Source organism: Plasmodium yoelii, assembly GCF_900002385.2.
Source record: "Plasmodium yoelii strain 17X genome assembly, chromosome: 4".
NCBI lineage: Eukaryota > Apicomplexa > Aconoidasida > Haemosporida > Plasmodiidae > Plasmodium > Plasmodium yoelii.
In genome coordinates, this window is record NC_036176.2 from 754,478 (window position 1) to 779,212 (window position 24,735).

The 24,735-nt window shown below is 21.8% G+C and overlaps 5 protein-coding genes across 5 annotated transcripts; 2 read left to right on the forward strand and 3 right to left on the reverse strand.

Annotated features, from left to right (window-relative positions):
• Positions 1–576: 576 nt before the first annotated feature.
• Positions 577–1,896, reverse strand: PY17X_0418000 (vacuolar protein sorting-associated protein 46, putative; the record flags this gene model as incomplete). The annotated part of the gene is made up of 7 exons (XM_022955115.1): positions 577–627; positions 729–812; positions 935–1,003; positions 1,128–1,241; positions 1,353–1,467; positions 1,639–1,730; positions 1,834–1,896. 7 exons carry the CDS (start codon positions 1,894–1,896, stop codon positions 577–579), a joined length of 588 nt encoding a protein of 195 aa, XP_022811585.1.
• A 984-nt stretch (positions 1,897–2,880) lies between these two features.
• PY17X_0418100 (exoribonuclease II, putative) lies at positions 2,881–7,816 on the forward strand (the record flags this gene model as incomplete). Its single annotated transcript, XM_720249.3, has 2 exons — positions 2,881–4,928; positions 5,185–7,816. 2 exons carry the CDS (start codon positions 2,881–2,883, stop codon positions 7,814–7,816), a joined length of 4,680 nt encoding a protein of 1,559 aa, XP_725342.3.
• Positions 7,817–8,334: 518 nt separating this feature from the next.
• PY17X_0418200 (conserved Plasmodium protein, unknown function) lies at positions 8,335–12,978 on the reverse strand (the record flags this gene model as incomplete). The annotated part of the gene is made up of 1 exon (XM_022955116.1): positions 8,335–12,978. One exon carries the CDS (start codon positions 12,976–12,978, stop codon positions 8,335–8,337), a length of 4,644 nt encoding a protein of 1,547 aa, XP_022811586.1.
• Positions 12,979–15,894: 2,916 nt separating this feature from the next.
• On the forward strand, positions 15,895–18,894 carry PY17X_0418300 (coatomer subunit beta'; the record flags this gene model as incomplete). Its single annotated transcript, XM_721463.2, has 1 exon — positions 15,895–18,894. The coding sequence occupies one exon, from the start codon at positions 15,895–15,897 to the stop codon at positions 18,892–18,894; it is 3,000 nt and encodes a 999-aa protein (XP_726556.2).
• Positions 18,895–19,723: 829 nt separating this feature from the next.
• Positions 19,724–22,900, reverse strand: PY17X_0418400 (conserved Plasmodium protein, unknown function; the record flags this gene model as incomplete). Its single annotated transcript, XM_718899.2, has 3 exons — positions 19,724–19,786; positions 19,885–19,953; positions 20,147–22,900. The coding sequence occupies 3 exons, from the start codon at positions 22,898–22,900 to the stop codon at positions 19,724–19,726; spliced, it is 2,886 nt and encodes a 961-aa protein (XP_723992.2).
• Positions 22,901–24,735: the final 1,835 nt, after the last annotated feature.

Here is a 24,735-nt window from a genome sequence, read left to right on the forward strand (position 1 = left end):
ATATTTGTTTGTAATTTATTTAACCCTTAAATGGTGGTATACTAACCATATAAATACGTTGTTTCGTATAAACATGGGAAATTTCCAAACATAGATAAGTATATATATATACAGACATATTTAAGAATATAATTGTGTATTTTTTTGGGAAACATTTCCAAATTATTGTGATTATCAAATGTATGGAAAAAAATATAATAGATTGGAAAAATGTTTTTAAAATAGTTATGGGTAAAAAAAATATAATAAAAATAAATGGGTATGGGTAGTAATTTCTCAGATTAATTAATATAATTTATAAGCATTTTACTATACACACTTATGTAAAAATAAACATATTTCTCAAAGAATTAAAAACAAAACATGAAGCAACTAAAAACAATGTTATCACAAATGCATGTGAAAAAATATATTATTGCATATGTGAATAAAATAAAAAAATCAAATAATATAAAATGAGAAATATTTAAAGTTAGGGTAGGTGAAATATACATAATTTTCCTGTCTTGTACATGCAGAAAAACATATTCATAAATAAAGTCAACATAACCTTTCTTAATATGTTTCTTCTGTGCTTTATTTCAAATTTTTGATTCTTTCGCTCATGTTGGTAATTTCCTCCAAATGCTACAAAAATAAAAAAAGTGAAAAAAAGTGAAAAAAAAGTGAAAAAAAGTGAAAATTATACACTTCACAAATTTGGTATAACTACAAAATCGTATGATTACTTTATTTATTGAATTAGTAGGTCCCAATTGTCCGTCTAATTTAAGTGCATGTTCATCTGCTATTTTTGATATTAATTCGTCGACCTGAAATGGTAAGGGTGCAATAAAGAAAAAAATGTAAGGTATAGAAAAGGTGCAGTATCTTTTTTTCTTTTTTCTTTTTTTCTTTTTTCTTTTTTTTTTTTTTTTTAATAAATAATATGTACTTCTTCTGTGGGTGCTACAATGGCAGATGAAGTTTGGACAGTATCGTTTATTAAATCTGATGTGATACTCTGTAAATAAGTAAAGATAATAATATATTATAATTGGAGGAACACATTTCTACACACATTTCTACACACATTTCTACACACATTTTGTGCATGTTTTTGTGCACGTTTTTAATATATGGCCTACTATTTCATCGAAAATATTCTCCAATTTCATCACATCACTTCCTATTTTAACTGCGTTTGTTTCTGAGTTGATTTGTTGTATTAATGGGATCATTACACTGACATCTTTAACAAGCTAAACAAAATAATGGATAAAATATTTGATGTGCATGTGGATAATCGTGGATATATGAGATAGAGATTATTTTGTAAAATGAATAATTTATCAAAATTTTTGATTAATAACTGATGCGCTTCTATGTGCTCCTTCTAATCTCGAAACAAGGACATCTAATTTGTTACTTAAATTTAGATAGTTAATTTTTTCATTTTTTTTCCTTATACATTTTTCTGCATATAATCTATAAAAAAAATAGTGTTAATATAAAAATTGGTAATACTGGGATAAAATAGTTGTGCTTTATAAAAGACGGAACAGTGGATACGGTTCGATCGTACATTGTTAGCGAAATGGGCATAATTTTGTATGTATATGTATTTTTTTTTTTTTTTTTTTTTTTTTTTGACCCTACCTTGCCATGTCAATTTTGCCGGCTTGTATTGCCTTTTTGACATCCAATACAAATCGCTTTTCTTCAAGTTCAGATCTGTTTGACAATTTTTCCTAAGTAGATAAAATAGAATAGATATGGAGGGTTTTAATATGTAATGTTATATTTAATTGATTTTGTATTTTTTTTATAATTTTGAAATGTTATATATTTTACTAGTTCTTTGGTTTTTAATTTCAAACGAAATATATGATCTTCTGTGGACAATTTATTACCCATTATTTTAAAAAAATAAATAGTATTTTTTCGATGGCAAAATAATGATATATTTTTATATGAACGTTCAGGTGAAAATGGGAGTTGAAGAATACACACATATATGTAGTAGCTATTTGTGAATTTCCATTTATTAGTTATATACTATTTCAAATAGCTAAACAGATTGATAAATCGAAACACTTTAATTGTAAAATAAAGTAAAAATAATAAAATAAAATAAAATAAAGTATAATATAATAAAGTATAATAAAATAAAATTAAATAAAATTAAATAAAATCATGTATAAAGGTATATCCAATGTAACACATGCCTTGGTATTTATTCTCACATTTGCCATTATACTACTGCATACATTTTTTGTTGCATACACTTATCAGTAATCTGAATAGAAATGGGAATAATATTTTTCCAAAGTGGGTAAAAAAATTTCCACGCACTTATAATTTTTCGATATAAAAAAAAAATCTCTATATATACAATTTTTTAAGAAAAAAAAAAAAAAAAAAAAAAATAATGAAAATAGTAGAAAAGTGATAAATAATGGATAAAATAAAATTGAGGAAATAAATTTAATTCAATACAAATTCATGTTGATATATTATGTAATTAATTTGTTTTAAATATATATATATATATACGTGTTTGAATTTTTTATCTATTTTTATAGTTGTTATTTATCATTTTTAACTTGATATATTTTGTCAGTATAATTGTTTAGAATTAGCAAAAATGAATTTGTTATTTATATTTGATTTTATATAAAAAAAAAAAAACAATATTCACATTTTTATACATCTCATATAAAAAAATAAATTATTGTATATGAAAGGTCATGATAAAATATGATGAAGATATAATAGCTTAGCTAATTATAAATAAGAAGTTATTAGTGTCTAGGAAAGAAAGATATATCATATTTAGTATGAGTTTGATGAAGTATATTTTATTAATATAGATACAAAGAGTGTGAAATAAAATTAAATATGTTTTTTTTTAAAAATATAAGAAAAATTTGTTTTTATACAAAAATATATGAGAATATAAAAATAGTAAAAGATTTAAAAGCTAAAAGTAAAGCAACTGAAATTATAGAAAATGTGAACAAAAATCAACATAGCAATATTGGAGACAAAAAAAAACTTGATAGCACAATTTCTTATGACGATAATGAATTTTATAACAATATTTATACCAAGTTGAAAGAGAAAAAAAGCGAAAACGTTCACGAGAAAAAAAGCGAAATTGTTCACGAGAAAAAAAATAGACAAAAATCGATTATCAGTAGTGATAACGAAAGTGTAATAAACAACTTTAAGGAAATTGTAAAAAATAGCGAAACTAATAATAAAAATAGATACCTGATTAATAAGCAAGATAATATAAATAGTCAGAACCCTCATTCAAATGGGAAATATTTAAAAAGAAAAGAAATATATTTAAAATATAAGGATGTTAGTTCAAATCAAAATAAATTTAAAAAGGAGAAAAGAAACTTGAAAAATGAGCATGAGCAAAATTGCAAAAAAAAAGCCAACGAAATAAGAGATAGGGGTGGGAAAGACAACGAAATAAGAGATAGGGGTGGGAAAGATAAAAGAAATGTATTTGAAAAGAGTTGTAAAAATATTGAATGCAATTTTGTAGGATCTGATTTTAGAGAAAAAAATAATAATAATTATGTACATGTTAAATATGAAAAATATTGGGATATGGATAAAATTGCTGAACTAGAAAATGCTGACAAAAATGATGGCAAAAATGATGGCAAAAATGATGATAAAAATAATGATAAAAATAAAATTTTAAAAGGAACATTATTTGTATCTCCGTTTGACACAACTAAAGCATTTGTTGTAGAAGAAAAAGTAGAACCCAACACATCTAAAATAAAATATTATAATGTTTATGGATATATTAGTAGAAATCGAGCCTTAAATAATGACATAGTATATGCATATACATCTAGGCGAAAAATAATCAAAAAAAGCATAAAAGAAAATGAAAAAAATGAAGAGAATGAAAAAAATGAAAAGAATGAAGAGAATGAAAAGAATGAAAAAAATGAAGTAGAGTTGAAATATATATTTGATAATGAAAGCATAAAGAACAAAACAAATGAAGAAGAAAATTTTTGTAGAGTTATTAAGGTTTTAGAACGAAAAAATATCGAAATTGTATGCAATTTAAACTATTTAAATATTAAAGAATATATAAATAATTTATTTGAGGCAAAAAGGGGATCAACTGTGTTAATAGAACAAGAAAAGGAAAGAGAAAAGGAAAGAGAAAAGGAAAAGGAAAACGAAAACGAAAACGAAAAAGAAAACGAAAACGAAAAAGAAAAGGAAGTATTTGCAAAATTTCAACCCATAGATACAAGACTTCCATGTTTTATTTATGATTCAAGAGATAAAATAACAAATAGAATTTTAAATTATATTAAAAAAAAAAAACAAAATTTTTATGTTTTAATAAATTTTCGAAAATGGGAAGAAAATGAAATAAACCCAACAGGAGATATAATTTCGATTTTAGGAAATGAACAAAACTTTTTTTCAATTATATATTTTTTTTTATATTTTTATAAAGTTAATTTTCATATCTATAAAAAAAATGAAATGAATTATCTAAAATCTGAAATAACAATTGGAAACAAACTTATAGACACTTTTATTGAAAGAAAAAAAAAAAGTATAAATGGAGATATCAAATATGATTATTTTTCCAAAATAAATTATTTAAAAGAAATTCAAAAAAAAAAAAAAAAAATAGAAAAATATATGATTAAAAGTCTTTTAACAAATAGAGAAATATTAACACATCTAGATGTGTTTACAATAGATCCACCAAATGCAAAAGATTTAGACGATGCATTATCTATTCAGTTTATTCCTCTTGATGAATTTTCAAATATAAAATATAAATATAAAATCGGTGTTCATATTTCGGATGTTTCTTTTTTTGTTTCTCCAAATTCGTATTATGACAAAATAGCTGCAACCCTTTGCAACACCCTCTACATGGATTTGATGTAGGCCCCGTTCACCTGCGCATTTTGTTTGCCCCGTTCATTCTGCTCATATTGCTTTACCATTTTGTTTGCCCCGTTCATTCTGCTCATATTGCTTTACCATTTTGTTTGCCCCGTTCATTCTGCTCATATTGCTTTACCATTTCGTCTGCCCATTTCGTCTGCCCATTTCGTCTGCCCAGTTTGTCTGCCCATTTCGTCTGCCCAGTTTGTCTGCCCATTTCATTTTACTTCCCCAATTTACTTCCCCATTCAGGGTCTTCCACATGCTGCCTCCAATAATAAGCGAAGATGTTTGCTCTTTAAATACATCTGGAAATAAATTGTGTTTTTCTGTTTTTTTTTATTTGGATAATTTATCAAATCCATATGAATATATAAAAGAAAAAAATATTGAAAATGTTGAAATGAAAAAAAGCATAATAAAAAATAAATATAAATTATGTTATGATTCTGTTGAGAATTTTATAGATGATGTTTATGCAAGGATAGAATATTTGGAAAAAAATAAAAACAAAATAAAAATAGAAAATGATTATATAAAAGAGTGGGAAGAGAAGATACTAATTAATGGAAATGTTGGGATAGATTATTTAATTACAGATTTTGAAAAAATATGTAATAAATATAATTTGTCAATAAAAATAGCTAGTGATATATTTAGATTATATTTATTATCGAAAGATATTAAAAATAAAACAGGAAGAAAAACGATAAGTCAAAATGAAATGTTAATGTTTTTTTTAAATAATAAAAATGAAACGAATAAAATGGTTCCCATTTCTATTGATCACGTCAAAAATGTTTTAAAAAGAACAGAAATAAATTGCGAACAGGAAAAAGTGCTTGGGAATGCCGATGAACTGGTTGGAAATGACGATAAACTGCTTGGAAATGACGATGAACTGCTTGGAAATGACGATAAACTGCTTGGAAATGACGATAAACTGCTTGGAAATGACGATGAACTGCTTGGAAGCATATTTGGAGATGTAATTAAAAAAATGGATGTTAAAAATATCGAAATAAAAATAATAAAAAATAAAATTAAAAGCCATATGTTGATAGAAGAAATTATGATTTTTACAAATTTTTTAGTTGCTAAAAAAATAAGTGAATATAATAATGTAGGAATTTTAAGGATACATGATGATACAACAAACGAAATAAAAAATAATTTATTACAAATTATAGATCATAATACATATAATAAAATAAATAAAATAATAAATATAAAAAAAAATAATATAAATAATATATTATCAATTTGTGAACAAGTTTTAAATAAAAATAGTTTTTTATGTTTACAATATAACATTTTAAAATTATATAAGCAAGCAAATTATGTTCCAAATCTTAAAAATAATGAAAATACATATCATTTTGGTTTAAATTTAAATAATTATATTCATTTTACATCTCCAATTCGGAGATACATAGATATAATTACACATCGTATTTTAAATAATATTTTAGAGAAAAAAAAACCATTATATACTTATGATGAAATTAAAAAAATATGTGAACTTTGCAATATTCAAAAAAAAAAAACAGATGATATACAAATACATATGAAGAACTTTTTTCTTAATAAATATCTTGTTTATTTAAATGAGGAATATAAAACTGTGAGTGGAATTGGTAATATGGATTTAAAAATGGAGAAATATAAAACTGTGAGTGGAATTGGTAATATGGATTTAAAAATGGAGAAATATAAAACTGTGAGTGGAATTGGTAATATGGATTTAAAAATGGACCATTTTGAAAAGTGTGTGGGAAAAGAGTGCGATACTGAATTATACAAAAAAAAATTTTATATTTATAAAAATATTATAAGTTTTATGACTTATAGTTATATAGATGATATTATTATAAAAAAAAGTATTAAAAGAAATATATGTATAAATATATTAAATAATAACTATATAAATGTTAATGAAAATGGAATAATTTATGAGTCGAATTGTTTAGACAATATTTACACATGTTATATCCCAATTTTATTATCTTCTGATAAAAAAAATGAAAATTTATTTGAAAAAAATATTACATCTAAGAATAAAGAAAATGATTCTGTTCCAAATGATGTAAAAGTGGATAGATATTATGATGATATTACAAAATTAGAATATGCAAATTCTAAATGTGATGAAAAAAAAATAAAAAATGCTATTTCTTTTTATGTACCATTATTAGAAACTGAAAAATCAGTTAGTGAAAATTTATTAAACTTAAAATTTGAATTTATATATATTTCATTTCAAGAAGATAGATTTATTTATAATACTGTTTTTGATATTTTATACAAAATAAATTGTAAAAAAAATAATGAAGAAGAAAATGGAGAAACTAAATTAAAAACAGAATGTTTAGATAATATTTATAAAAATATTTTAAATATAAAAATAAAAGTACAATATAAAATATTCAAATTAGAAAAAAATGAAATAAAAAAAAAATTCCAAAAAATTTATGATAATTTATATATTCATGGTATTTATGCTAAAATAATAGATAATGTAAAACAATTAAAAAAAAATGAATCTATGATTTGTGAACAGTTTGAAAATAAAATAAATGATTATAAAGAAATGTCTTATAATTTTGATAATGAAAAATCGATATCTAAAAAAGAAAATTATAATTTGTCAAATGTGGAAAAAGACAATTTAAATAGTGGCCTTATAATAAATAAAGATGATAATAAAAATGGTGATAATGATGATGATAAAGATGATGATAAAGATGGTAATAATGATGGTGATAATGATGGTGATAATGATGAAGATTTTCTTTTCGATCAATATAAAGAAATAAACCGATTTGAAAAAAATAAAATTTTTATAATTCCTGGAGGAAATATGTGGAACCTACGTTTTCCATAGTCATATTATTTTTTATTAAAATTAAAAAATAGGATACATGAATTTTGAATTATTTAAATGTGGAATCTTTCCAATTTTTACATTCTATTTATGTTGCATCTTTCAATATAGGCATACATGCATGTGTCTATGTTTGTGCAATTTTGATTCCTGAATTTAAGGATGATTCAATAAATTAATTCCCGATTTTTAAACGCCCCAGAATTTTTCGAAAGTTTGTTTAGCCAGTTATTTAATCAGATATTTAACCGGCTATTTAACCGGCTATTTAACCGGCTATTATTTTTTATTTTTTATTTTTTTCATTTTTTTTTCATTTTTCTTATTACTAAAAACGTTAAACCGTGAACTTTTCAAACTCCTTTGTTTTTATATTTTGTTTATTTCAGTGAGTTGTGAAAAAAAAAAGGATATGCCTGTACACATGTAAATAAAATAAATAAGGCATACAAAAATTTAATTAATATAACAAATAAATAATAAAACAAATATTTGGAAAATATAAATGTGATAGCTAACTAATCAGTAGAATACATATAGGAAGTGTTTCTAAAATTGTTGTATTTTTTTTTTAGTTTTAAATCAATTTGTATAGCATAATGGTCAGATAGGGTTATGAAATTTATATTATTTATTTTTGCACCAAAAAGGTGGCAACTTAAATGTTTACAGCTTGGATTATCATTTGCATTATCATTTGCATTATCATTTGGATTATAATTAACAGTTACAGATGGCTTATTAAATATTATTTTTGCTTGATTTATAAAATAATGTTTTAAAATATCAAGTTCAGTATTATTGTTTGTAGATAATGAGAGATTATTTTGCTTATAAAATTTATTATTTTCATAATTTAGTTGTGGTTCTATATTTGTTTCTATTTCTTCAGTGTAATATTTATCAAAGCATCTATTCCAAATATTTTTATTTATAGATGGAAAAAATATGTAATCACATCTAAGACCCGTACAATCAGAATGTGGGCCTATTATATTTAGTGGATTTAATGGATCCCAAGTTATTTCATTATTTAAAAATGAATCATTTATTTGCATAAAAAAAGGTGTGTTATAATTTTTGCTTTTTTGGAAAACTTTAATTATTTTATTATAAATAAGGCTTTGTAATGTTTTGTAAGTTTTGTAGATTTTGTGGATTTTTTTTTTTGTTTTTTTTTTTGTTTTTTTGCTCCCTTCTCGTATGTTATTAAAAAGAGGGTCTAAAAATGTTTGTCTATCTTCCATATAACTATTTTCATTTATGTCATTACAATTGTAATATAATAAATGTTGATCTTCTGTGATGTGATCATTTTTGTTTTTTTCGAATCCGAATAATAATTTTTGTATTTTTTGTTTTATTTTTTTATATTTTAATTTTAAGAAAAATAATAATAAAAATTTACTATATTTTTTATTTTTAAAACTGTTATATAATTTATTATTATAATAATAAATATTTTCCTTTTTTTTTTTTTGTATATTTTTTATATTTTTATTTCCAGATATTTTTGTTACATTATTATGTATATTATTCATGCCCTTATATTTTACCAATTTCTTTTCTGATATTTTATTATTTATATGCAACCAAATTTTTCTTTTATATCTTAAAGCTTTATGATGCTTTTTGTTATTTCGTATAATATAATATTTTGTCTTGTTCTTGATTTTGTTTGATAGATTGTATGGCTGTTTTGTTCTGTTCATTTTTGAATCACAATTTGGACTATAATTTGGACTATAAATTGGATTGTAAATTGGATTGTAAATTTTCAGAAAACGAGGTTTGAATCGAAATGAAGACCACTTAGTTTGGCACCTAATAGTGTTTGAATTAAATTTATGTCTTGAGTGTGTATAAGATTTGAAATTAATTTTCCATTTTTTCATTTTCTTTATATTTTTACTTTTTTTTATATCCCAATTTTTATCACTATTATAAAATATGTTTATTTCAGAACCATTTTTATCATCTATATCAATATATGAACATTTATTTTTAGTAAAAAATTGATTTGAATTATTATTATAATTTATAAAACTTTTTGATATATACACATTTTTATAATTACAGATTTCTGAATTTGCTATAAAAGAGTTTGGTTGTATTTTTCTTGTGTAAGGATTAGTATAGTTTTGATATATATTACTATATGATTTATTGATTTGTTTATTTGAATTATTTATATTTTCATAAATAAAACTTGTAATATATTTATCATCATAGTTTATTGTTTCACACATAGAATAATTTTGTGAGATATTTTTTGTTTTAATGTTACTATTTCCAAATTCGTTATTTATGTATAGTTTTGATGGTATTTCCTCAAATGTATTATTATATTTATTAGATAGAAAATTAGAATTATTCATAATATTACTATAATTTGAGATTTTTTTATAATCAATAAAAGTTTGATTGTTGTTTATATCATTTATGTTTGTATTTGAAATAAATAATTTATCATTTTCAATTTGTGTTTCTCTATTTTTATAATTAAAATGTGTTGAACTTTCCAACACTTTATTATTTTTTCCAAACATATCAAAACTGTTACTATTTCCAAACATATCAAAAGGGTTATTTTTTGCAAACGTTTCAAGAGGGTTATTTTTATTTGAGTTTGAAAATTTTCCGAAATTTAGTTCATTATCTGCGTCTATTTTTCTATTTTCGTAATTACAATTTTCCATTTTCTGAGAAAAAAAAAACATTAAATCATATTTAATATCATCTATATTCATCATTTTGTTATTTTTAATAATATTTTCTATAGCATTATTTGTTTTTTTCTCTATTTTTATATCGAAACAATTATTTTGTTTTTTTGCATTGATTGTATCCATAGGATTTTCATTTTTTACATCAAAATTTTCCTCGATTTTTGTTTTATCAAAATTAGGGTTATAAGAAGTGGGGTTATCGTTTATATTTAGATTGCATGGGTTTTGAATTATTTGATTTGATATGTTTGTTTGTTGTCTTAAGGTTGTTTTGAGAGCCATAGATTCGTTATTAATATTTTTGCAACTTTTTTTATTTTTATTAATTTTGTGAATTTTGTGAATTTTTTTTTTGATATTTCTAGCATATACCCAAGCATCTACCCATCCATTTTTAATAAAGGAATAATAATTTTTTGGAGAAGAATGAGGAGAAGCATTTAAATCTCCAATAATAATAGGGATTGTATTTTTTTTGTGAGCTTTTTGTGCCGTTTGTATAATTTGTTTTATTTCAAAATCTCTAATTTTTTCTATATATTTTGATTCTGTATTTACAGAACCACTAGCTAAATGAATATTAAAAAGAGTGATGCGACTAAAATATGGAATATCTATAACAACTTCAAGAAAACCTTTTGTTCCAAATAAATATTCTATATATGTCACATCTTTAAATTTGTGAAAACAAGAATATATAATAGGATATTTGCTAAATACTAGCAATCCATGATTTAGGGCAAAATATTTCTTTCGCATACTTTTGTATTTATTTTTTTTTTCATTTTTTTTTTCATTTTTTTTTCCATTTTTTTGGAAAATGTTTTTTATTCTATTCTTCTTCTTGATTTTATCAACATATTCAGATAGATTGTCTGAATTTTTAAATTCCTTCTCAAATATCGGATTACAATAATATCCTTTTGCATAAAATGGATAAATAAATTTTAAATTATTTATAAGATATTCGATATGTTCATCATTATATACTTCTTGTAAAGCTATTATATCTGTGTTTGTTTTTTTTAATGCATGTGGCATATGTAACAATCTGTTTAAAATAAATGGTGGATTTTGATATATACACATTCCCCATATTTTATATTCTAGCAACCCTGCATTGAATGAAACAAAAGATAGATTTTTTAGTAACCTTCTCTTTTTTTTTAAGCTTATATATTTTTTTTTTATTTGATTAAGACTTTTATTACTATAATTTATTTCTTTGGTCATATTACTATCTAAACAAATTTGATTGCAAAGGTCTGACTCATTACATGTTTTAAGTTCATTATATATGCAATTAGATTCTTGACTATTATTAATTAAATTTTGTTCATTTTTTGAATTTATTTTTTCAATTTTATATATTTTTTTTTTTTCCTTATTTCTATTATAAATATTTTCTTCTTTTTCATCCGAATCATGTATATCATTGCTCAGTTTATTCCATGTCTTGTCTTCATCATCATCGCTATTGTTTCCGCTATTTTTGCTGCAATTTTTTCTGCATTCTTTTCTGCAATTTTTTCTGCTATTTTTTCTGCTATTTTTTCTGCTATTTTCGCTGCCATTTTCGCTGCTATTTTCTCTACTATTGTTGTGGCTATTTGGGGAGTTGGTTTGGGCGGTGTGCTCGTTACTACTACATATGAATGTTTTAAATTTTTGTCTAAAAATAATAGATAAATAAAAGTTTGTTTTTTTTCTGTGTGTAATATTACATTGATGTCGTAAGGGATGTTTTTTTGTTATGGGGAAGTTTATATTATATCCATTTTGTTGTTTTATTTTTTTTGCACACACAAATTTGTTATTTTTTGAAACATTATTATTGTATGACTTGTTCAGAATTATATTATCCAATAATTTGGTAGTGTTAATATTTTTATTAATAAAAATGATTTTTGTGTTATTAAGATAATTACTTATTATATTATTGGCATATAATAAAATGCGATAAACATAATACGAAATAAAAATGAATATTATTTGATATATTTGTAAAAAATAGAGTATAATTTTTTGTACAATTATTTTTTTTATAATAATGAAATAAAACAAATATAAAAGTATATGTAACTTGATAGTTAAAATTTTAATGTCTAAATAAGTATAAATCTTTAAATTATTTTTAAGCAATTTTGGAAATACACATTTTATTTTATTTTGATATAATTCCAAAATAAAAATACGGAAGTTAATGACTAACCATTTGGTAAAATTATTATATGTATTGTCATAATAAACATTAACATACAAATGCAGTTGCTTTAAATACATTCTACACACCGTTTCATTGTTTTGATTATCTACGCTTTCATTGTTTTGATTATCTACGCTTTCATTGTTTTGATTAGCTACACTTTCATTGTTTTTTTCATAAACTTTATATTGGGTATGCTTCAAATCTCTGTTTGGTTGAGTTCTCATTGTCTAATTGTCCACTTGGGACGATTTGTTGCAATTATTTTATTTTTATATTTTTATATTTTTTTATTTTTTTATTTATTTTATTTTTATATTTTTTTATTTATTTAGCTAGCTAGCTAGCCATTTCGTGTCATATATTATTGTTGGAATAATGGGAATTGAAAGAGATGGGAGTATATTAAAATTTAGCATTTCCCATCAATCGGGGTAAAAATAGTGTGGAGTTGTTTACATTTTTTATGAAATTTTACAATTAAGAAGGACGTAAATACACACACACACATATATATATATATATATATATATATATATATATGCAAACAAAAATAAAGTAAAAGAATTGATAAAATGAAAAGTGTTAAATACTAGCGAGCCAAATGGTAAATAAATTAAAAAGCTATAAAACAATAATGTGTAATAAAAATAATATAATAAATTAAAAAAAATCAGTACTATCGTATTTGAATTTCTCTAATATGTCTAGAGAGAAAAATATGGAGTAGAAAATATATCAAAGGAAAAAAAAAAAAAAAGAGAAATCGTAATTGATAATAAATTAATTCCTTATTAAATAATATTATTGTGGATATTATTATTTTAGTAATTAAATAATAGTTAATGATGTTATTTGTGGAATATATAAATTTTTTCTTTTTTGTGATTTATGGAAATTAAAATAAATTGTTAGCATGATAAATAATATTTGAATATTTATATAGTGCTATATATTATATGCTTGTGCATTCTCATTTTTTTTTAATAATATATTTTTTATATTATATATAATGTTTACTACAACTCAAAAAATGAAATAAAGTAAAATAAAATAAAGTGGAAAACATAACCTATAGGCTTATTAAGGGTAATATAACATTAGCAGTTTGGACAATATTTTCAGTTGGAATTAAATAATATTATTTATATATGTGTATATTTTATGTGTTTGTTTTTATATCAATATATGGGTATAAAATGTCTACATAAAGAATAAGAAGATGAAAATTGCATAGGATTAGGAATTTGTATTTTTAAACCCCAAATAAATATTATTATTCCCAAATAAATATTATTATTCCCAAATAAATATTATTATTCCCTAATAAATATAAGGATATATAATTATTATGAATATACTAAAATTAATATATGGAAAATTTTATGGTTAGCATGTTTTATTAAATATAAAATGGTTAGCAATTGTGTAAAACAACTATATATATGTCAGTAAAAAATATAAATAAAATTTTGTATAATATGGGTGATAGTCTATAAATAAGAAAGGGAGAACAAACGAATATATATTAGTATATATGTAGTATATATGTATGTATATAAGTTCTTCATCCTAGCTCTTTTGCTCAAAAATAAATTACATATAGATAAATAAAACAATATTTCTATTATTATAATAAATATATTTTATAAGAGTGGTTTAGTTTTGCTGATTTGTTATATGGATATGCAAGTTAATAAATTAGTACAATGAAATTAACACATTCTAATATACCACCAAAAAGTATTTGAATAATAAGACTAATTAATTTTTATTATTATATTTTAATACAAATTGTGGGGTTGTAAAGGTGTATAAATGTGTGTAGTTTTTTTTTTTTTTTTTTTTTTTTTTTATATTTTTTTTCTAAAACATATTTGAAATAGATTATATTTATAAAGAAAATTTGAAGTTTTAAAATGTGTGTACTAATTTAACTTAACAATTTTGGATGGTTATAATATATACTTGTGTTAAGAGATGAGATATGGGGAACTTAATAAAAACTGGATATAAAAATAATTGTTTATTATAAATATATTGAACATGAATTGTTAGTATTTTATTTTATATTATTTTATTTTATTTTATATTATTTTATTTTATTTTATTTTATATATCAAGTGTTTCCAAGTATATAATTTATTAAAATATAAATAAAATAAAAAAGGGCATAGCACATAATAGACTAATGTAATTTTATATTATAACCGGATTTTGGGGATAAAATGGAAACAAGTATATTTGCTTGTTTTATTTGACTATGAATTGTTCACTATCTATACATGTATATATAAAGGTATTAAATAATGTGATGATAATAAATAATGTGATGATAATAAATAATGTGATGATAATAAATAATGTGGTGATAATAAATAATGTGATGATAATAAAAATGTGATGATAATAAATAATTAGTTTTAAAAGTGAAATATTTTTTCAAATATATAAAAAAGCATAGGTTAATTAGTTAAAAAATTTTGTTCATATGAAAAAATGTGAAATAAATTGAGTATCATTTTAATAATATTTTTTTTATAATTTTTATTATTGATAAGCACTAAATCAAATTGCTTATTTATAAATGTCAGAAATTATTTCCGTTTCTTCGTTTTTATAAGATAGCATATATAAATTGTGAAAAATTTATAATTATATAAATATGTTATACATTTTGAAATAGTATAAATAAGCCTTTTAATTTATAAGGTGGAAATGTTTATAGTATGCAATTTTTTTTCGAAATCTAACTTAATAATAATTTTAATTTTTTACATAATATATATTATGATTTAGTATATGTTTTTTTTTTTTTTTTTTTTTTTCCTTAGTTCTTCCGGTTTTAAATAAATTAATATATTTTTATGACACTAAGAATAAATAAACAAGGCATACAAAAAAATATTATAAAAATAGCAAAGTTCAGAAAAAGTGTTACAATATATTAGTATAACATTACTTATTACAATTTTTGAACTGTTCGCAACCTGATGTATATTATTGTCTTTGCGTTTGTGATTGCTAATTAAAAAAAAAAAAAAAAAAAAAAAAAAAATTGCTAAATTTAAGCAATATATAGATATACATAGATAGATACGGCTCGGGCGAGGGTAGTAAATTACAAAAGTTGGTTAAATAACATGCCTCTTAATTTAGATATAAAGAAAAAGTTAAATTCTCGAATCGGTAAAGTAAAATGTGTTGACATCCACGAGAATGAACCATGGATCTTAGCAGCTTTGTACAATGGGAAGTTAGTTATATTTGATTATTCCAATCAAAATATAATAAAAAATATAGAAGTATCGGGATATCCATTACGATGTGCAAAATTTATTGAAAAGAAATTATGGATAATATGTACAGGAGATGATATGTTAATAAGAGTATATAATTATAATACTTTTGAAAAAGTAATTTTTTTCGAAGGACATAATGATTATATAAGATATATTGAAGTACATCAAACATTACCATATATATTAACATGTTCAGATGATATGACTATAAAATTATATAATTATGAAAATAATTTTGAGAAATTATGTTCATTTGAGAATCATATTCATTATGTAATGATGTGTAAATTTAATCCTAAAGATACTTATATTTTTGCATCTGCTTCTTTAGATAAAACTATTAAAATATGGGGTGTACAAAATAATATGCCAGTAGTTACTAAACCACATTTTACCTTAACAGGTCATACAAAAGGTGTAAATTGTATTGATTATTCATCAAATGGGGAAATATCATATATTATTAGTGGAAGTGATGATAAAACAATACGAATATGGGATTATCATACAAAACAATGTGTACATATATTAAGTGGTCATACAGAAAATATATCATGTTTAATTTATCATAGTAATTTACCAATAATTATATCTTCATCAGAAGATTGTAATATAAAAATATGGAACAGTTCTATGTATAAATTAGAAACTACATTAAATTATAATATGGATAAATGTTGGTCTATATGTGCAAAAAAAAATAAAAATGATTTATGCATAGGATATGATGAAGGATTAGTGGTTATTCAGATGGGATCAGATAAGCCTATATATACAATGTTTAAAAATAAGATAATTTATATAAAAAATACTGATATATTTATTATAAATTTACAAAATATAAATAATGAAGATAATTATAATGATGGTGATATATATAAAGTAAATAAAAAAGAGTTAGGAAATTGTGATTTCTATCCAACCAATGTTTCATTTCATCCAAATGGAAGGTTTGTATGTGTTAATGGCCATCATGAGTTTAATATATATACATCCCAAGTATTAAGAAACAAAGCATATGGTAAAAGCCCTTTTTTTGTATGGGGTAATAATGGTGATTATGCTATAAAAGATGAAGGAAATAAAATAGTTATATATAAAAATTTTATTTTATTTTATTCTTTTCAAACACCTTATCCTATTACTGAATTGTTTGGTGGTAGTTTGTTAGGAGTAAAATCTAATAATTTTATTTGTTTTTATGATTGGAATTATTATAATATGATTCGAAAAATTGATATAAACGTTAAGAATGTATATTGGAATGATGCGGGCACATATGTAGCAATATCTACAGAAGATAGTGTATATATATTAAGTTATAATAGAAAAGATGAAGTATCTAATAAAGATGTAAAATGTTTTCAAACAAATGATAATATTAACAAGGAAGAAGAAAATGGAAATATTAATGATGAAAATAATTTTGAACTTGAAAATGAAATAAATGAATCTATAGATAGTGGAACATGGATATATGATAGTTTTGTTTATGTTTCAAAAAATTTAAGATTATATATATATACAAAAAAATTTAATGATATATATGTATATATAGATAAATATTTATACATTTGTGGATATGTATATGAATATAATAGAATATTTTTATTAGATAAAGATTATAATTTTTATAGTTTTAAAATACCAATAGGTTATTTACAGTATCAGAAATATATAATAAATAAAGATTTTGAATCTGCTGATAATTTATTAGGTTCTATTCCTGAAAATTTACATAATAAATTAAGTTTATTTTTAGAGAAAATGGGATATCAAAATAAAGCTTTAACAATTTGTAATGATATGGAAAAAAAATTTGAATTAGCCTTATTAACTGGTAATCTACAATTATGTATGGAAATTATAAAAGAGAATGAAAATAAAGAAGATAAAGAAACGGTTCAAAATAAATATAAAATATTAGGAGATACAGCATTAGTATATAATTCAATATCAATGGCAATACATTGTTATAAAAAAACAAATGAATTTTCATCTTTATTAATTATCTTATCAACATTAGGTGATAAGATAGGTATTGAAGAATTGGGAAAAATGTGTTTAAAAAAAAAAAAATATAATATTGCATTTATATGTTATTTTTTATTGCACAAAATAAATAAATGTATTGATATATTATTAAAGAGTAAAAATTATGCATATGCTTCTTTTTTTGCAAGAATATATAAACCATCATTGTTACCAAATATATTATTAAAATGGAAAGATTATTTAAATAAAACATATCAAATATGTCCTATTGAATTATTAACGCCTGATAATAATCCTGAATATTTTCCTGATTATGAGCTAGCTATAAAATGTGAATCCATTTTTGAAAAAAATAAAACCCTTGGAACAACTCAAAATTATACAACATTAAAAAAATTGATCGATATAAATATTATGGATGAAATAAATGAAATTGGTTATGAGCAAGTTGAAAATATTTTTGTTAAACAATTTGATATTGATCTTGAAAAGGATATCAAAAATTTTGATGCAATTAATTCTGTGGGTTCTGTTCAGGAAAAAGAGACAAATATAAAATCGATAAATAAAAATCTAGATAAAGAATCTGTAGAAAATAAAATAGATAATAGTTCTTCGGATTTAAAACGAGAATCATTTGTTGGTGAAAATAATAATACATCATTTTCAAATTTGAGTAAAATCAATCAGAGTAGTAATGATTTTTATAAAAAAAATAGCAAAAACGCATCAAATAGTGGTGACAATTCGGCAAACTTAAACAGTGGCAATGAAAATATTAGTTTCGAAATGAAAAGCGAAACATTTAATTCGGTGAGTGACCAAATAGATAAGGAATCAGAATAATGTCATAAAATAAAGTGTTGCCAATTATGCTTAGCCTATTTACCGAAAAAATAAAAAATCAAAAAATAAAAAATCAAAAAATAAAAAATCAAAAAATATAAAATAACATTTTATGCGAATTGCGAAAACGAATACAATCGGATATATCCCTATAAGGAACCGATATGAGCACACCAAACGAATTCAAATAAGAGCTGCATGTCTGGATATTTGCCAAGTTGTAATATTGCATATGTGCATATGTGCATATATATACATGTGTGTGTGTTGCATGGGTAAACTATTTTATGGGTATATTTTAATTCTTAGTGATGGTTTACATTGCTTATTTTTCCACTTCCATTGCTTATTTTTCCACTTCCATTGCTTATTTTTTCCACTTTCATTGCTTATTTTTCGTATCTTTTTTTTTATAAAAATAACGAATTAAATTTATAGTTCGTGCACATTCTTTTTTCAGTTATATCTGGTATATCCAAAAAAGAATGTAATTGATTTTAAACAATAAAAAAAAAAAAAAAAATAAAATAACTTACTTTTTTTTATAAAATATAATTTATATTTTGATCACATTACGAATTAAAAATTAAAGACACGAAATGTATGAAGTGTATGAAAAGGGGTAGAGGGATATTAAATAAATTATGATAAGAATACATAAAAATGCAAACAAAATAAATAAAGTTACGATATAAAATGTTTTATATAGACTAGACAATAAATACGATACGATATGGATAGTATAGGGTAGGATTATTATTATAAAAATTTAATATATGACAAAAAAAAAAAAAAAATTTTGCAAAAAAAAAATAAAGAATATGACATTTTAAGAAACTGGATTTGATTTTCCCCAGCTTTTCAATTCTTCTTCCAATGAGCATAAAGCTTCCTAAATTAAAAAAGTTCAAATGAATTATAATTAAATAATAAATGTGAAATATTTAAAAAAAAAATAAAATATTTTTAAATTTGTTTAAAATAACTTACATTAATGTATTGGGGCCCCTTAAGCATTTTGCTCACAACATCAGGTTTGCTCATTAACAAGTTGGCTAGCTGTATTTAAGAAAAAAAATATGCAAAAGTGTATGCAAAATGTATGCAAAATGTATGCAAAATGTGAGGTGTGGCATTTGCCTCCCCCAACCATTTGCTAGGTTGCTATTTTGCTATGTTCTTTTATTTTGTTATTTTTTTTGTTATTTTTTATTTTTTTTGCTATTTTTTATTTTGTTATTTTTGGCTTTACATCTGTGTTCTTGAGAAGAATCTGTTTAATGTTGTCATCAAAAAGGTTAATAAATTCATCTACGGTGTTGTAGATATTATTTTGGGAAGTAGTTTGGGAAGTAGGTTGGGTTGCATTTATATTATAATCGGAGGAAAGCGTCGAATTAGGAATATGATTATTGTTTGTGAAAATGTTAGATGATATATTTTGTGTTTTTGTAAAATCTGATATAGTAGGGATAAAAGGCAAATTAAATATATTCAAATTTGAAGGTGTAAATAATTCAGGTATTGAAAAAGGATTCATATTTTTATTAATAACATTTAAATCATTATGTATAGATGTATCTAATATATTATTATGTTTTAAATATATCGATGTTTTATTTAATTTATTATAATTAAATTTTATTATTATATCTGTTTTAGAAATGTCTACATCATTAAATATCATAATAGGATAATAAATAGATGAAATACCAGATGTATGATTCTCTTTTATTTTTTCAAATTGTGTATAACATTTGAATATATAATTTAACATATCATTTATGTTTTCTTTATTATTATTGTTGTAAAATAAATTATTTATATTTTTTATTTTATCATTATTTTTATTAATGAGACTTGAATTTGTGTTATTTGAAACGTCATTATAATTTGGTGTAAATGATATGGAATTTATGTTTGGTTCAATTTCTTTGTTGGAAAATTTATTTGGATAATTATCATGATATTGTATATTTTTTCTTTTATTTTGAAATTTATTATATCTTCCATTATAATTTTTATTTGACATATATTCTTGTTCATACATTTTGTTTTTATTATATTCATCATATTTATTTGGAGAATTTGAAAATGTTCTTTTTTGTCTTAAATAAATTGAATCATTTTCCATTCCACTTTTGTTAGAATACCGATAGTGACTCTGACTTGGCATTTGGTTTTTGATATCCCCACTTTTGGCATCTCCATATTTGGCATCTCCACTTTTGGCATTATACTTATTTGAATATGAGCGGGCGTCTGGATAGTGTTCTCGACTTTTATTTGCATCAATTTTATATTGTAAAGAATATAGATTATTTATTTGTTTATCTTTTTGTTTTATAGATTGTTGTAACTGTACATCTTTTTTAATATTTAATATATCATTCAGCAAATATTGATTTTTATTATTATCATTAGTGTTATTTAGTGCACTATATTTTTTAATTTTTCCTTCTATTTTAGCTTTTTTATATTCTATATGTCTTTTTTTTTTTTTTTCATACTCTTGATTTAGTGTGTCAATAATTTCTAGCATAATATTTTTTCCTTCATTGGGTGTATTAGTTTTATTTTTAAGATTGTTTATTTTTTTATCACTACTATTATTATTATTATCATTATTATTATCATTATTATCATTATTTTTATCATTATTATCATTATATTGCGTAGAATCGGTAGTAAGAGAATTATTAAAGGTTTGTTTTAAATTATTTTCATTTATTGTTTCGTTATTATTTTTATCTTGTAATTTTTTTATAGTATCATCACGTATAGATCTCCATTTATCTACAATTTCTTGTGCTATATTTTGAATTTGAGGATTATCAGTAACATAATTAAGATTGTTTCTAACATCTTGTTTATTTTTAGCAATTAGATTTATAGGAATTCCAATTAAGGTTGTTTTTAAAATATATAATGTCATATTAATTTTTTTTAATAAATTAAATATTTGAATTATTAGAGGAATATATTTTTTAATAATATTTTTTTTTGCTAAATTTTGTAAAATATTTTTAATAGATTCTATCCCATTTAGTTCAATAAATAAATCATAAAAATCTATAGATGAATCTAATAAAAATTGAAAATAATATTTTAAATTTATATAATTTTTTTCTTTATTAATTAATAAGATAATTTGTTTCATAAAGATTTTATCTTTTAAATTTTGGATATCATTTTTAATAATTTTTAAAATGATATTTTTACAAAATTCTTTCCTTTCTTCTTTATTTATTTCAGAACATTTTTTTAATAATTGTTCATATACTTTTTTAGTATATTTTAAATATCGAATTATTTTTATTTTTTTATTTTTAAATGATGGATCAATAGCATATAATGAATTTAACAGTCCCAAATTTAATGGTATATCTTCAAATAGACATGGAATTATTTTTATTTTATTTAAAATATACCAATTATCTAATACATTTATTTCATCTTGACTTATTCCATTTATTATTTTAACTGCATTTGGTTTTTCGGTAATATTTAATGCATTTTTTAATTCTAGAATTATTTTATTAGTATCGTTTTGAGACTTATTATTTATGTTAAAAATTGTATTCACATTTTCTATATCCACATTTCCAATTTCGTTTATTTCGTCTACAGTTTCGTCAGTTTCTTCGTCAGTTTCTTTGTCAGTGTCTTCGTCAGTATCTTCGCCAGCATTTTCGCTAGCATTCTCTTGCATTTTATTTTTATTTTTTTTTATTTTATTTTTTTTTTTTTTTTCGCTCTTGCCATCATTCTGCATTGTTCTAAAAAGCTTTTGCAAACTGGAGATGTCTTTGCTTATGCTTTCGATCGAGCTTTGTCCATCCTTTTCATTTTGCCCATCCTTTTCATTTTGCCCATCCTTTTCATTTTGCCCATCCTTTTCATTTTGTCCATCCTTTTCATTTTGTCCATCGTTTTCATTTTTCCCATCGTTTTCATTTTGTTCATTCGATTTTAAAAAGCTAAATATATTTTTCAAATTGCTCATTATGTTATTTCGATCGTCTTAGAAGTGTTTCGTTTTCTTTGTTTTTCATTTCAAGCGTTTGTGTTCTGTATTATAAGCTTAAATGGGTATAGGAGCCGTTTTTTTTATCTTACATATATTTTTACTATTTTACATATATTTTACTATTTTACATATATTTTATTATTTTATTATCTTACATATATTTTATTATTTTTTTTTTAATTTTTTACATAAATCGAGTAGTAAAGAACTAAAAGTAATGTATTGAATATATTAGCTTGCAATTAAGCATATTTAAATGTTATAAAATAATAAAAAAATAATTAGCAAACTTGATGTGTATTTATGCATATGGTAAGAATAATATATAAAATAAAACCAAACAATTTTACAAGACTGTTAAGGATATAATTTGTATTAAAATAGAAAAAAATATTGTCATGTATATGTTGGGAAATAAAAAAATGTATACATTTTAAATCATGCTATATATTATGTATATATTATATTATGTATATATCATATTATGTATTATGTATATACGACGTTGTGCTTTATTTGAGATCGTACTAATATAAAATATTTTATTTATCCTTTACAAAGAGATATATATTATTTTTGTTTTTCCATTTCACAATGATTTATATTTTTAGTTTTGGATGATATTTATTTATTTGCTGTAAAATAAGTAATTTATAATAAGTTTATTTTTAACATGTATAAAAAAATGGATATTTTTTTTGTGTGTATTTTTTTTCATTCATTATGTTAAGCTTGAAATATATTAAAATAATGAATAAGTTTAATGTTTTATAATTCCTTTTTTTCCCTCTTATTATTTTTAATAAAATTAAAAATATATTTTGGGTGAGTAGGCTATATTTTTACATTTCAGTTTGTATTTCTTCAATTTTGTTTTTATTTTGCTTTTATTTTGCTTTTATTTTGTTTTTATTTTGCTTTCAAAATGTAATGTGTTGGAATTGTATATAATATACAATTGGTAATTTATGCATTTATATTATCATTAATAATATGTAGAAAGGAATAAATTGTATATTTCGTGAGAATAGATATATCTATTAACATACTAAAACGTTAAAAAAAAAACAGGAATGTAGAGTTGGAAGAAACTATGACAAAACAAATATGTATAGTAAAAAAATAAAAAATAAAATATATATAATTTTCTTCTATGGGCATTCCAAAACTGTTTGTAAAATGCAATCTGAAATTTTTTTAATACAATAAATATTGTATATGACCCATCTTGATTTCGTTTTACTTCTTTTGCTATTTTGGCAATTTTTTATTTTGCTATTTTGCTATTTTTTTATTTTTTATTTTTTATTTGTTTGGATTATATATCACCCAATACAACTGCATACATAATTCATGCACATGAAATAAAAAAAAAATAATGAAGATATAAAATGTTTTTATAATATATAACAAAATAGTGGTTGTATATTTTTCATCAAAATTGTACGAAATACTAGAACTTTGAAAAATAAAAAAAAAAAAAAATAAATAAAAAATAAAAAAAAAAAATATAAAATATAAAAAAAAAAATAAAAAATAAAAAATATATGTAGCGCCGCCCTATCTTAAATAGTTACAAAAATTGAGTGACAAATTGAGTGACAAAATGGAGTGGGAAATAAATTTAGAGGAAAGGTTGAGAGAATGATTTAACAATTTGTTGGTGTCTTATAATGTTAAAAAAAAATAGTTATAAATTAATAATATGTAAAAGATAAAAAGTAAAATAAATATTTTGTTGGTTTTCTCCTAAAAAAGTTCAAACTTGTTTGTTTCAATATTTATATATTTTTGTGAAATTTTATATTGCT